Source organism: Mus caroli, chromosome 6 (assembly GCF_900094665.2).
Source record: "Mus caroli chromosome 6, CAROLI_EIJ_v1.1, whole genome shotgun sequence".
NCBI classification, from domain to species: Eukaryota; Metazoa; Chordata; class Mammalia; order Rodentia; family Muridae; genus Mus; species Mus caroli.
In genome coordinates this window covers 82,327,105-82,340,629 of record NC_034575.1, presented here as the reverse complement: position 1 = coordinate 82,340,629, position 13,525 = coordinate 82,327,105, and the positions used below count along the sequence as shown (strand labels likewise).

The window sequence follows — 13,525 nt, the reverse complement described above, 5'->3', positions numbered from 1 at the left end:
GTTGTTGTGCCAGACTTTTGAGTTTTGCCTTTTCTCTTACATCAGTATTTTAAGTAGACCTTCAAGGAAACCTCTAGTTATAGATTAATGTTTTTGAGACTGCTTGTGTCTTCTTAGAGACCAAGTGAAAGCCACAGCATTGAAATGGGAGCTTAACTGCCTCTGTCAGAGTCCTGTCTTTCACACCCTCCTTCTCAGGATGGAAATCTCCAAGGATGCATCTGAGTCTACTCTCAGGTAAGGCTTGGGCGCAGCTGTAATGAAGCCTTGGCTGTTTGGCTAGCCAGCCATATTTACTTGGGTGACCTTTAAAGCCACGTGGGAGGAAGAGTGTCACAGGATGCTTGGGGTGTGTTTCTGATGCAGTTAAAGATAGCATTTCATTAGATTAGAGGAAGGAGATGAAAATGAAGANCAGTGCTGGCTGTGAGCTTCACATACCAGGTCCCTGGGCTGTCTGTGTGTATATGTATGTGTGTGTGTGCATGTGTGTATCTGTGTGTGTCTATGTATGTGTGTGTATGTGCATGTGTGTATCTGTAAGTATGTGTGTCCATGTATGTATGTGCATTGTGTCTCTGGGTGTGTTCGTGTATGTATGTATATGTATATGTGCACACACGTGAATGTGTATATCTGTAAGTAGTTATGTTCATGTATGTATGTATGTATGTATGTAACATGCATATACATGTATGTTCATGTGTATATCTATAAGTATGTGAGTGAGATTCCAGATATGTAAGCCAGCTTCATGTGGGTTCACAGTATTTGAACTTGTGCTTTCCCCAAGTGTGACAGTGCTTCACCTGCTGAGTCATCTTTCCAGTCCCTTAACCACATTAACATGTGAAATGCTGACACCATCATCTGTTTAATGTGGCTGTACCAGTCCCAGGCTCTCTGGAATTTTCCTGACACNCTTCCACCATGCCTTCTGTCATCCTAAAGGTCACCAGAGGCCAGGAGCTCGAGTGGGACCACATATTCTGGCATTTAGGATCACGTTTAGGTTTTTATTCTAAGAACCAGGCTGTGCACATGGAGACTGTTCTAGCTCTGCTTTCTAAGCTAAACTGGTGGGAAGTGAGCAGANGTGCAAGAACAAGAACAAGCAGCAAGGCCCCCAAGTGGCAAGGTGAGGAGAAGCAGGGCAGGATGCTCACCCAGGACTTGGCCTCTGGGTCCCCTTCTTGACAGGCAGCAGAAGTCCCACACCCAGCCTGGGGGCTGTGCACAATGCAGGGGGAAGGACACTCTATTTCAGTGTTCTGGTGTCTTCCTGAGATGACACCCATGTTCCCACAATCCTGCTCTGCCATGCGCTATGTGCTAGTGGTGCAGGCTCTTAGTGCCCCAGCTTCCCTCTCTCCTAGGGTTTCCTGCAGGACTCAAGACAGAAGACCCAAGTACTTTCAGGGAATCTGCATCCCCGGGTATAAAATGTTCACCAGGCCCAGGGTTCTTGCAAAGAGGCCATATCCTGCTTCCTCCTCAGCACCAAAACTCAATTTATTTTTATGCCCAAGAATAAAATTTCTGTAAAGCTGTCGTCCATTTGTGCATAGCATTGAACACAAACCAGTGGTCTTCCTCGTAGGAGCATCCATTTTTCTTCAAGGTAATCAAGAAAGCAGCATCTGGGACCNACACAGGGATCTCCATCGCTCTGTCTCTCACTGAAAAGTGCTTGAACCAACTCTTTGATTCCTGATCCCTGGCTGTGAGCTACTGAACCCTACATATGATGCCCATGTACTGGAGAGACATAGAGATGGTTTGCTAAAGACTTACAGGGACTGGGTGGACAGTTCTAGAAGCATTCCTTGCAGTTGGAGACCAGCAGTAGGTCCCAAGGGCTGGGGCACATGAGAGACAGGCCTGTGTACCCTTTCTACAAGGCTGTGCGGAGAAGATCCAGAGATGTAGCCTTGACATTTGGGTTGCTATGCATTATAACTCTGCTGGCTAGTTTTAACTTTAACTCAACACAANGTAGAATCACTTGGGAAGAGAGTCCCAGTGAGGACTTGTCTAGATCAGGCTGGCCTGTGGCATGTCTGTAGGGGTCTGTCCTGTTTGTTCCTTGAGACGAGAAGACTCATTCACCCTGAATGTGGGTGCCACCAGGGTTGGGCCCTGAACAGTGGGGGAGTGAAGAAAGGTCTCTGTAGTTTTGGGTATCCTGGAATCCAGAGGCTTGCTATGTAGACCAGGATGGCCTTGAACTCATTAAGTTCTTTCTGCCTCTGCCTCTGAGAGTTGGGATTAGCGATGTGAGCCACTATCACCCGGCTCCTCTCTGCTCTTGACTGTGGACGTGATGTGACACGTTGCTCCAGGTCCTTGCTTTGACATCCCTTAGCAATGGTGGTGACCTGGAAGCTGAGCAAGCCCTTTTCTCCCCTAAGCTGCATTTTTATCAGTTGTGTTTTTTATCACAACAGGATGGAAGCTAGAACAAACCCCACAGGGTAATTGAATGCCATTGCTCTGCAGTACTCTGTAAAGCTTTTCCTAAGAACAGCCTCACACAGAACCTTCCTGGAGTCCAACAGCACAGCCGTTCTCAGCCTGGAGGATGTTAGCAGGGAGCTTCGGAAGGCTGAGCAGCAGGGCAGGACCCCTGGAATTTAGTAGACTGTTTCCCAAGCTCTGCATTCCTAACAGTTCTAAGAAATATTAATATATAGCACACACAGCCATCCACACTGTCTGTCTACCTTCACATCTCATGTTTCTATGAATGCTGTCAGGAAATAACCCAGAGGCATTTTCACATGCTGTTAGGACTCCCAGCAGACTGGATCCTCTCAGCACAGGATGAAATGATAGTTGTCCTCCAGGTCGTAGAAAGAACTTCATTAAGGCAGACAGGGGTCAAGTACAGTCAGTCAGGTTTAAGATCCCCACAAAAATCATCTAGAGTTCAAGGAATGGCTTCATGCTTATGATTGTCTACTGTTCTTTCAAAAGACCTGAGTTAGTTTCCCAGGACTCATGTAAGGCTGCTCACAGCCTCTTGTAACACTAGAGTCAGGGGATCCAATGCCCTTTTCTGGCTATTGACAGTAACTGCACTCAGGCACACAAACTCCCATATATAGACACACATGATTGAATACACATAATTAAGAATAAAAATAAATCTGATAAAAAATTGGCTTTCCCCCCCTCATTCACATTTGCAGAGAAAATTTTGTTCCAGCCACATTAAAGAAAAACTTCAGTCTTGAGATTTAGGAAAAAAAAAAGAGTTCATTCCTTCATCCTTCCAAACAAGGTACAATACAACTGAGTAACAATACACACTCTGAAAAACACAACAGCATCTTATATTTCTCACTACTCTTTAAGTATAATTCAGATATTAAGGAAGAAAGCTTCTAATCACATTAATACATTACAGAAAACCAAAATTAACTTACCACATAAAATAAATTAAAACTTTACATTAACCTTCAGTGCATCATATACAGAAGTCAGAAAGATGAGCTCTAAAAACAGCGTCAGGCTCCTTATAATAAACGTATTACACTGCGGAGAGGAGTTACTTTCCAGTTGTGTGTGTGTACATGCACACATGTGTGCGTGCAACACTGTGCCTTTGAGATAGATCAATGGCTTCAGGGAATACATCTGACACCAGAACATTAGAAAACAAACATAAGCCAGGTATGGAGGTACACACCTGTACTCCAGTAGGCTGAGGCAGGGGAATCATGGGTTCAAGGTTGGCCTGGGCTATAGAGTAAAACCCTGTGTGAAACATGTGTTGTCTGGGGTGGCCTCCCTTTGGCCTTGGGAGAGAGACAAGTTTATTACTCATTACAGGACTGGGGCCTGTAGGCAGTGTCAGAGTGTTGCTGGTCTATCCAGTGCCTCATAGGCACTAGGAAACCCGGCCTGGGGACTTGACGGGACCAACCTNACCAACTAGGACTCAGGGACATAGTCACTTCCCTCACCAGTGCAGGTGGGTAGGTACCAACCATGCCTCCTTCTCCCCTTTTGGTGGGGGGAGAAAAGGGATGTTGGGATTATTGTTCCCACCTTTTTCTGGGGCACACGACAAACTGACTCATGGTTTGGTTCTGTGTATGTCCACCTGGAATCTATCTTTCATTTCAGACTGGGTCTCCAATTGTGCTTTTCCGTGGAGAAAACATGTCCCATGGTGTGTTTAAAGTTATAGCTAGAGGTGTAGAGGTCTTTCTAGAATTAATTTTTATTTTAAAAACTTAGACTTTGTGTGTACTCATGTGTGTGTGTGTGTGTGTGTGTGTACAAGCATGCCCCTGCGTGTGTGCTGTGTATATGTAGAAATCAGAAGACATCCTGGGCAAGCCGGTTCTCTCCTTCCACCAGATGGGGTCCCAGGGGATTGAATTCAGGTTGTTGGGGATTTTGGTAAGTGCCATTGCTAACTGAGCTGTCTCAATGTCTCTAGAATTAATTTCAGCTCATTTAATGGGAATGGTCATAGTCCCCTGAGTCACTGAATCAACTGTACTGCCCTCTGACCTGCCTGGCTGCTAAGAGTGCTCCTGATTCAGTAGCTGTACTAAATATCAAGAGAGGGCCAGTGTGAGCTGACAGGAGGGCGCTGGTACAGCTAACTAGGCCCATCTGTGCTCTGACACGGCACAGGAGAAGGTATACAGCGTTTGTCTGACTGACTTCCAAAATCAAAGTCACCAAAGCAGCAGGGCTGTCATACGTCGGGGCAGGGACAATGTCCAACCGGACTTGTCTCAACCTAGTCTCAGCCTCTGACTCTGCAAAGGGTAGACTGATGGGAAGGCACTTCTGGGAGGTGTTTGAGCCAGCTGCATCTGTGTACAGGCACTGGGATGGTACTGGCTGCTGCGACTGGCTGGACCTGAGAACCGGAACGTTCGGACACTAAAGCTGAGGTCCTCCCGAGATCCTCTGCCTTCACCATCGTGTGCTCGTGCTAAGCTTTTACCACCTCTGCTTAGTCTTGGATGATAATATCTTCAGGATGGGATATTAAGTGAGGAAGTTCCCATTGATATTTTGATATCAGTTAAAACTCTTTAAAAGAAGTCAGACATCCAGGAGCCTCCAGCAGACCAGAAAAGACCTGTTATCAGAAGCTAACAGTGTGAACTAAACTAAAACAAGCCCCACATCTCCTCCATTTGTGTTGCTCCCTTCCCTCNNGTGAGCCAGTACTTCAGGCAGGGTCTACTGAGAGCACTGGGGGCCAATAGAGGGCTGAAGTCCAGTGAGGTTGATTGGTGTCTGAGCAGCAGGCTACACTTGGCCTTGACCCACTTGTATGACCCAAGGAAAGCAAACTTAACCTATTTTCTTTAGTAATNAAAAAGTGCTGGGCGTGGTGGTGCACATCTGTAAGCCCAGCTCCCAGGAGGATCTTAACTTAAAGGTCAACCTGGGCTATACAGCAAGACCTTGTCTCACAAAACAAAATAAAGCATCAAACCAAAATAATAACAAAAATGACAACTTCTGCCTGGAGCTGTGTCAGCTAAGTAGTTAGAGGACAGCATTGAACAGTTTCAGTTTCTCCTTTTGGGGCTTTCAGGCCTTGTGAACAAAGGGTACCAGGGTTAAGACCTGGGCAGATCAATGCCTAGATCATATGAGAGGAGAAAAATTCATAAAGGTGGACTGGAGAAGAACGAGGAACAGGCAGAACCTTCTGATAGAAGCTTCNAACCAACTCGGCATGCCAAATACCCCTTTCCTCATGCCTGACTCCGGAGGCCCTGNAGGGCGGAGCGGGGCAGACTTTTCCCTTCTGAGTTGGAGAATGGTCTCTTTAATATGCAACTGAATGTATTCTGGCTCCTGACAGTCCCAAGCAGCCCAGGAACAAGGGTGGGCTCAATGGGTCAGAGCATCCTTGGGTGCTCAGGGAACACATTTCCTTCCCCAGAGAGGGGTGGAGAGGCTTGGTAGNGATTTTGTTAATAATGCCAACATTATTAAAGGGGAAACAAAACAAAACAGTGGGCTATTTTTCTTAATGCTTGAAAATAAATAGGAAAGGCAAATTTCTCCTTCTAAAAATAAGCAAAAGCCAATAAAGGACTGGTCCCCTTCATGGATTTGGCTCACAGCTCACTGCTGATGCTGGAGCTGGGCTCACGAGGATGCTAATCCACTTAATCAAGGGTTGGGGTGTGCGTCCTTCCTAGGTGCNGACACAGGCTCTTTTGTCCTCTTGTCCCCACAAGGGGGACTCTCTCTGCCACTGGCCTTGCTAAGTTTGCTACAGCATGTATCCAGGAACTTTCTTGCCTGAATGGGCACAGCCTTGGGATAGCAGGTTGGTTCCCAGCAGGATGCACATCTGAATTCTGTCTCTACGGCCCCGGAGGCTCCCCTCCCTGCAGCCTTACTTTATCAAAGTGGCTGGACATTTCTATTTGGTGTAACTTCATGGCCAGCCACTCATGCATCGCTAACATGGACGCCTGACAGTGACATAAAGAGATTACAAATAAAACCACGTTATCCATCTAATAAATAAGACACGCATCCTGACGACAGCCTGAGGAGATGTCAGGATGCATGGGAAGCCATGGTGTCTTCAAAGAACAATAGACGTTTCCCCTTGTCCATTTTGTACACCAACCATGGAGTCTTGGGGGTGGTGGGTAGATGGCCCATAGAGAAGAAACAGTCTGGAAGCCATGGCTGGCAGGGGACACCAGCCCCAGCTCATTCTCNGTGTGGGTTAGCAAGAAGGCCAGCCCTTTGAGGTTCGTGTTCAACTTGTCTTTAAAATGTGGTCTACTGGCCTCTTCTCTAGGTGTACTGAGTGAGCCCAGCAGGCAGCTTTATCACACAGTTTTGAAGACTCTCAAAGGAAAGAAGCCTGCCCAGGCAGTTGTGCACTGAGGGGGAAGGTCTCCCAGCATGTCCCATGGGCCTGGGCACTGCCAGGGGTGTTGTCCCAAGACGCCTTTCCTTGGTTGGGCTGTCATAGGCCGCCTGGCCAAATTCCTCCTCTGGGATCTTCAGACCACTGGCAGACAAGAAAAAAACAGGATAAGTAATGTGGGCCTGAGCCATGCTGGGGAGACAAGCTTGGGACAGAGATCTGAGGCAAGATCATAATGTCACTGGCTTCTCTGAGCCAGTTCCAGGTCAGCTTCATGGGGGTCAGCTTCCGAAACTTTGCTTTCAGTGAGTTACATAGTATGTGTGTGCGTATGTGTGTGCGTGCGTGTGTGTGTGTGTGTGTGTGTGTGTGTGTGTGTGTTTCAGTGGCTGAGAAATATAAGCTATAGTAGAAAGGAGGTTGGGGCGATATTTCTGTCAGGAGGACTGCAGTCCAACCAGATTGGTGGCCAGTTGCCATTTAAGGAGTGGCAGGGAAAACAGTCCCTCATGCCACCCAGCTGCTGTTTTGTCTTAGCACCTCTGTGCCAACTCGGAAAATGGTGGCCATTCTCTCCAGTCAGTAGTCCCTCCCCTGGAAGGAAAGGGTTGAAGCTACCCTGTACCTGTCTCAGAGTGGCAGCAAGCAGTCCTTCCCTTCAGGAGGGCGCTGGGCTTCTCATGTCTGCAGACGAGGGCACGGCACCACTCACAGTGTTTGCGGAGCTGACAGCAGCTGGAAAAAGAAGGAGCAGGCTGAGATACACCTGCCTGGCAGGAGAGCCCAGCTGGTAGCCCTGGGCACTCACTCAGGCTTGCAAAGCATCAGCCACCTCAGGACACTGGTGACCTGGACAGATCCTCACCAGCCACACAGTACCTGTTGGCAGTCAGCGCTATTGTTACAGTTCTGCTCTAGACTCCCCAGGTCACCTGGCTCCAGATCCCCTGGCTAGCTGAGGGGACAAGTCAGTCACATAGCTGCTTGCTGTCTCTATAAAGGGCCNGCTGAGAAGTTCTGCCAGTGTAGCAATGGCCTTACAGCAGACACAAGGACTAGGACAGCNGACCCTGGGGCTGGAGGCTATCATACTTCAGGAGGTGGCCCTTCATCCAGGAGTGTCACTGGGCTTGTGCCTCAGATGTCCCAACAGAAGCAGCTCAGCAGAAAAGTGCCTCTTATTGCTCTGTGTGCAATCTGGTCAGCCTTGAAGAACAAAAACCTGGCGTTGCCTTCACACCNGGCCTCACTGAAACAGCCTTTGTGNGATCTNCAGTCCCAGCCTTGAGCAAACTGTGCTCCCAGCCTGCCTTTAACTCACTCAATGTGCTCTGTGCAGATTCAAACTAGGGAAACTCCTCTGAGCCCTTTGACTCAGATTTAACCATCCCCAGGAGTAAGTCTGGCTTGGCATCNGCTGCTGGGAATACAGCATTGTATTTCCAGGCGCTCTGGTTGTACCATGGAGGCCAGCTATGGGCAAGCTAATAGAATATGATACTCCTGTAGTCTCCCTTGACCTGGGGCTCAGCTCAGCTTCCCAGAGGATGTGATCTGGAGGATGAGAGGGTGGTGGGAGGAGAGAGAGGGAGGGCAGTGTGGGGGGCGATGACAGCATCGGCACCTCCATTGTAACTTTAGAATTTGTCAAGTGCTTTCTGCAAGGAGGAAGCACTTTTGCTGTGGTCCCAAGGGGGCTGGCAGCCATTTCTAGCTCTCTTTAGAGTGCCTGCTCAGATCATATGTTTTCAGAAGATTCTGGGTTCGAGGGCAGTAGTGGGACATGCCTTCGATTCGACATGACTTCTAGAAGAGCTCAGAACCACTGCTAACAACCACCCCGTGCTCCAGTATTCACACAGCTTGCCTGACACTGTGTGGGGAGATAGAAAATGTCCTTGCAGCTCAGCTGACACCACTCTCGAGTCACAACGGCAAGCTGATGGCCCTTTAGTGTGGCCATACTTCAGATGCCCNTGGCAGAGCAGGCAGGTGGGGGACATGAACTCGTGGATGACAGATACTCACTGGATCAGCACACAGGTGATAATGAGGACAGCCAGGGCCACAATGGAGACCACCACCAGGGCAGTGATGGCTTGCTTCTTCTGGCTGGCAGCCACCACAGCCAGGAGGTCTGCATGCTCACAGCGAACACCCACGTACCCAGAGTGGCAGCTGTGGGAGAAAGGAGTGTTAGCCCGCCCTTGACCGAGGACTCCTTACCCAAGGCTGAGTTAGAAGGATGTGGGGCATTGGACAAGCCCCAAAAGGCCGAGGCATCCTTTGTGATTGGAGACACAGGTGTGGTGTAGTGANTCTACTCTCCTACCGAGGTGCTGCNTGCTGAGGGGAGAGGAAGCTGATCCCCTGCTTTGCCAAGGGCACACTTGTGATCACTGTCCTTGTGCTAACCCTCGAGTGCTAATGGCAGCACTGATGACAAGTTATCTTTACTGTGTGTATGTGTGCGCGTGCGCTCACACGGGTGCATGGGTGTATGCACATCTGGGAAGGCCAGAAGTCAATGTTGAGTCTCTTTATGTATCACTTTCTGTCTTATTTTGGAGACAATGTTTCTTGCTGTATCTGGAGTTTACCTAAATGGCAAGGCTGGCTGGCCCCAAGCATCCTTCTGCCTCCTCAGTTACGGGGTTATATAGATTGCTACCCACAGGGGAGTCCACCCTCTCAGAGGATAAGGGGAGAAGCAGTAGGGAGAGGAGGGACTGGGTCAAGGGAGAACCGGGAGGAGGGACAGTAATTGGATATAAAGTGATTAAATAAATCAATTAATGGAAGGAAAAAAAAGGGGGCTCCAAAGAACAAAGACCACAAAAAGGATCTGGGCNCCTGCCACTGTGACAGGCTGGCTCCACAGCCATTTCAGGTGGAGTCCCCGAGTCCTCTCAGCTCCCAGAGAGGCTCATGAAGCTACAGGAGAAACAGGCTATGTTCTCTCAGATTATGGCATTTGTCCAGGGCTAAGCGTCAGCATTTGTGTGATGCAGGGACAGGTGGTGCAGGGGTTCAAGGTTAGTGGCAACCAGAAGATGCTGAACATTTCTATAGAAGCTACAGATACAAGGGCACACAGCCTCCCTGGACCCATGCAGAGGTGGTTTGTAGTTGAAACTCAGGTACTTGAGTTAGTTTTATTGTTGTTTTGTTTCTGAGACAGGGTCTGGCTATGTAGCCTTGGCTAGCTCAAACTCATGATCCTCCTGCCTCAGCTTCTGAATGTCTGGATGACTGCAGCATACCACCAAGCTTGGCTGCTTGTTCTTTGGTTGNGGTTCNCTGATGTTTGGTGTGTTCTCTCATTTAATCTTGTCATGAAAAAGTCAAGTCACCTGCTGTCCCTACACCCACTCCCTTTGGGACTTGAAGAACATTTGTACTGAGTCCACGTCTGGGATCTGGCTCCCTCACCTTTGCCAGGCTGGTAGGCTTACTATGGTTTAGCCTTTTATCTTGAGAGACTAAAAGAGATGAGAGCTAAAGTTGATCATGGTGTAAATGGCTCATGTCCTTGGGAAATAAGAAAGCCAGGTCGGGAAAACAGGGAAATAAGAGAATGTCTGTCGGTCAGGCCGTCTATACCAACTCTCCTGGCTCAGTGCTGTGGGGGTGCAGACAGGTTCTGTCTAACTAAACAAACAAACCTGAGGGGAAGCAGAGAGGAGACCCAGCTCGCTGGGTAGACACCAGTCTTTCCCCCCGAGGGCAGTTGGGGAATGGCAACAGTACAACAGAACCCAGGGCCGGTTGGGGATCAGCTGTTGGCTTGGGCCACACAGGGTCTGAGTTGTTCATATCTAGACAATTGAGACAGGTTCTCTCAGCTCATCCTCATGTCCTGACTCTGGGCCCAGATGTCCCTACCTCCCAGATGCNACCTGAGTTATGGGTACCCTTTCTGTGACATTTGACATCTCCTCAATGCAGGGTCTTAATCTACTCCTTTAACATCCTGCCAGTTTGAGTGGTCTACATGGTCCCTACTAGCCCTGGGGTAGATGTATGCAAGGGTAGCCACACACAGGTGCTTGGGCATCTCAAGTCTAGCATCTCTCACCTGAAACACAATTCCTTACTCTCCTGACACTACGCCCACAGACCACATTCTCCAAAAACTACATGCATTCTACATTCATCCATACACCAGCCTGTCTACTTTCCCATGGCTCACTCACTCAGTGCCTCCCAGACCCCATCCATCACCGGACATCTGCAGCTCCACCAGTGTCCACCCTCTCTCCTCAGTCTCCTTGCTCCTGGGGGCTAGCCTTGACCTACAAGATGCCCTGCTTCTTATCAGTCCTCATGAGTGGGATGAAGATAAAAAGTGACAGCTTGTCTTCTCTTTAATTCCCAATCTTCTAATATTAGACTTAATTATGCTGATTATTTTAAGCACAAGTCACACAAGGAGGGAGGAGTGTCACCTCACCTGGCCACAGATGAGTCACACCTTCACCCTGATGCCNCTTCTACCTCTGGCAGGCAGGTAAAAGGGAAATGCACGTGTGCGTGTATGCATGCATAATTGTCTAAAATTCATTACATAAATGGAAGAAACTGTAAAACAGTTTAAAAAAGAAACAAACAATAAAAAAAACTGAATTAAAAAAAAAACCCAAATCAACAATCACAGTTTGCTGGACTGAGGATGTAGCTCAGAGCAACAGTGTTGCCTAGCATTCACAAAGCCCCAGGTTCGATTCCTAGCAACACACATAAGAAAAGCAGAAAGCAAAAACCCTCTGCCCACCCACCTTAAATGGAGCACATTGATTTCTGTACCTCAGTGTCCTCAAGCTCTTTCCATCCTNATGGTGCCTGGTGCGCTACGCTAACCAAGGCTGGACAGTATCTCTGTACTCAATGATACTCTGTTTGTATTTCAAATTATATCCTCAGGACAGGAGCTCAAAGGTACACCACTTGGCACAGGCTCTGTAGCTAAATTGGCCTGTGTTCAAAGCCCTTTCTTCACTTCCTGTCTATGTAACTTTGAGCCAGTAACTGCTCTTTACCACATACTCCGCATCTTGAAAATGCGGTGGAAGTAAAAGCCGCCTCACAGTCAAGAGCAAGAAAGGAGTCCTGTGCTTACGAGTAAGCAGTGCTCAACACAAAGGCAGGCTATGTCTCTGTTAAATATGAAATTAGACAGCAGGGGATGGGTTGGGGAGAGGGCTCAGTTGCAAAGGGCTTGCCTTGCAGTATGAGTATCTGAGGCCGAGGACCAGAGTGAAACTGTCTCTGATGACATTTTGTATCAGTTTGTGCTTAACACGCATCACCCCACGGGGCTGGGCTGGGAGCAGACTCCCTGGACCCGTGGAATGAGAACTGAGCTCACCTGAATCAAGAACCAGATTCAGGGCTGGGTGTGGTTCAGTGGCAGAGAGCACTCGTTTAGCCCTGGGTTCCATTCCCAGGTCTGAAATAACAAAAAGAACTGGATCCACCCCATTCTACTATCTTTCCCATGGGGCTGGGAAGCCAGGGCCTCCTCTTAAGCTCAGAGAGAAGGGCCTCTTGGGACATCTTCTAGAGTTTTTCAGTGATGACAACAGAACTCACCCCCTGCCACCTCCGGGTTTTCTGAGCTTAAAATGCCTGAACGTGGACCTGAAGACCAAACCCTATTAATTAAGTCACGTTGCATGTGTCCAGAGGCACAGCAGCAATCCCTTTAGAGTCCTCACTTGATGTACTGGTCCCTTCAGCTGCACACAGAGAAATGAAACTGAGGTTGAATGGGGCCAGGTCACATCTATGGGCCACTCAGGTCTGTCTGACCCCAGATCCCAAGAGACCCCCACTGTANGCTTTGGGTGGAGGTGGGNCAGGACAAAACCAAGGTACAATTCTCTCCAGTCCTGCCATGGAGGTAATGTCACACTACACCCACGCTNGCATGACTTCCTTGCTCCCCCACTCGTGTTCTGAGGCTGGTGGAGATTGCCTGTGGGGGTTCCTATGCTGAGAACAAATCCCCCATCTGGCTCTGACCTCTGTGGCTGTAGGGCTGCCTGCCTGTGCCGGAATGGCGCTCACAGTCTGCTCTCTCTAGGTGTCTGGCTGTTCAGACTCCCTGGCATGGATTGTGGCTANGCCCCCTGGCCAGGGCATCAGAGAATGTTTTCTTTGAGTGACAGAGATGTGTTTCTCTGGGTTGCTGGCAGAGTCTTCAGTCACCAGGAACATTCAAGACAGGTGGGAAACAGTATCCTGTGGTTCCCCATATTGCTCACCTGAGTGGACTCTGCCTCCTTCTGTCAGCAGACCCACCACTTGGCTATGCCACCTTGGTACAAGGGCAACCTCTGACTTTATATCTCTGGAGTTTTCTCTTTCCTGCATCTCTTCCTGCCATGATGTTGAACAACAGCGAGATTTCTACGACGTTCAGATGAACAGTCCTGGGCTTGTCTGAGACAAGCCAATTTTGAGGATAATTTTCGAGATGTCTAACTGGTGTGGTTTTTTTTTTTTTTTTTTTTTTTTTTTTTTTTTTTTTTTTTTTCCTTTGTTTTAGAGAATAAAAATGTTGCTTTAGATTTCCTGGGAACCCAATGACCTTATTCTTCTTGGAGTGTGTACTAAGAAGCAGTGCCCGCCTCTGCACCACATTCT

General features: G+C 48.4%; 1 protein-coding gene across 1 annotated transcript; it reads right to left on the bottom strand.

Annotated features, from left to right (window-relative positions):
- Positions 1–7,491: 7,491 nt before the first annotated feature.
- Tgfa (transforming growth factor alpha) lies at positions 7,492–11,930 on the bottom strand. Its single transcript, XM_029478217.1, has 3 exons — positions 11,924–11,930; positions 8,906–9,098; positions 7,492–7,612 (listed from the first exon to the last, which is right to left on the bottom strand). The coding sequence occupies exons 1-3, from the start codon at positions 11,928–11,930 to the stop codon at positions 7,492–7,494; spliced, it is 321 nt and encodes a 106-aa protein (XP_029334077.1).
- Positions 11,931–13,525: the final 1,595 nt, after the last annotated feature.

Bases quoted from the DNA above. Each gene is read 5' to 3' on its own strand.
- Tgfa (XM_029478217.1), bottom strand. The intron at 7,613-8,905 runs GTGAGTATCTGT...TTCTTTTTCCAG, and splicing joins ATCACCTGTGTGCTGATCCA to CTGCTGTCAGCTCCGCAAAC.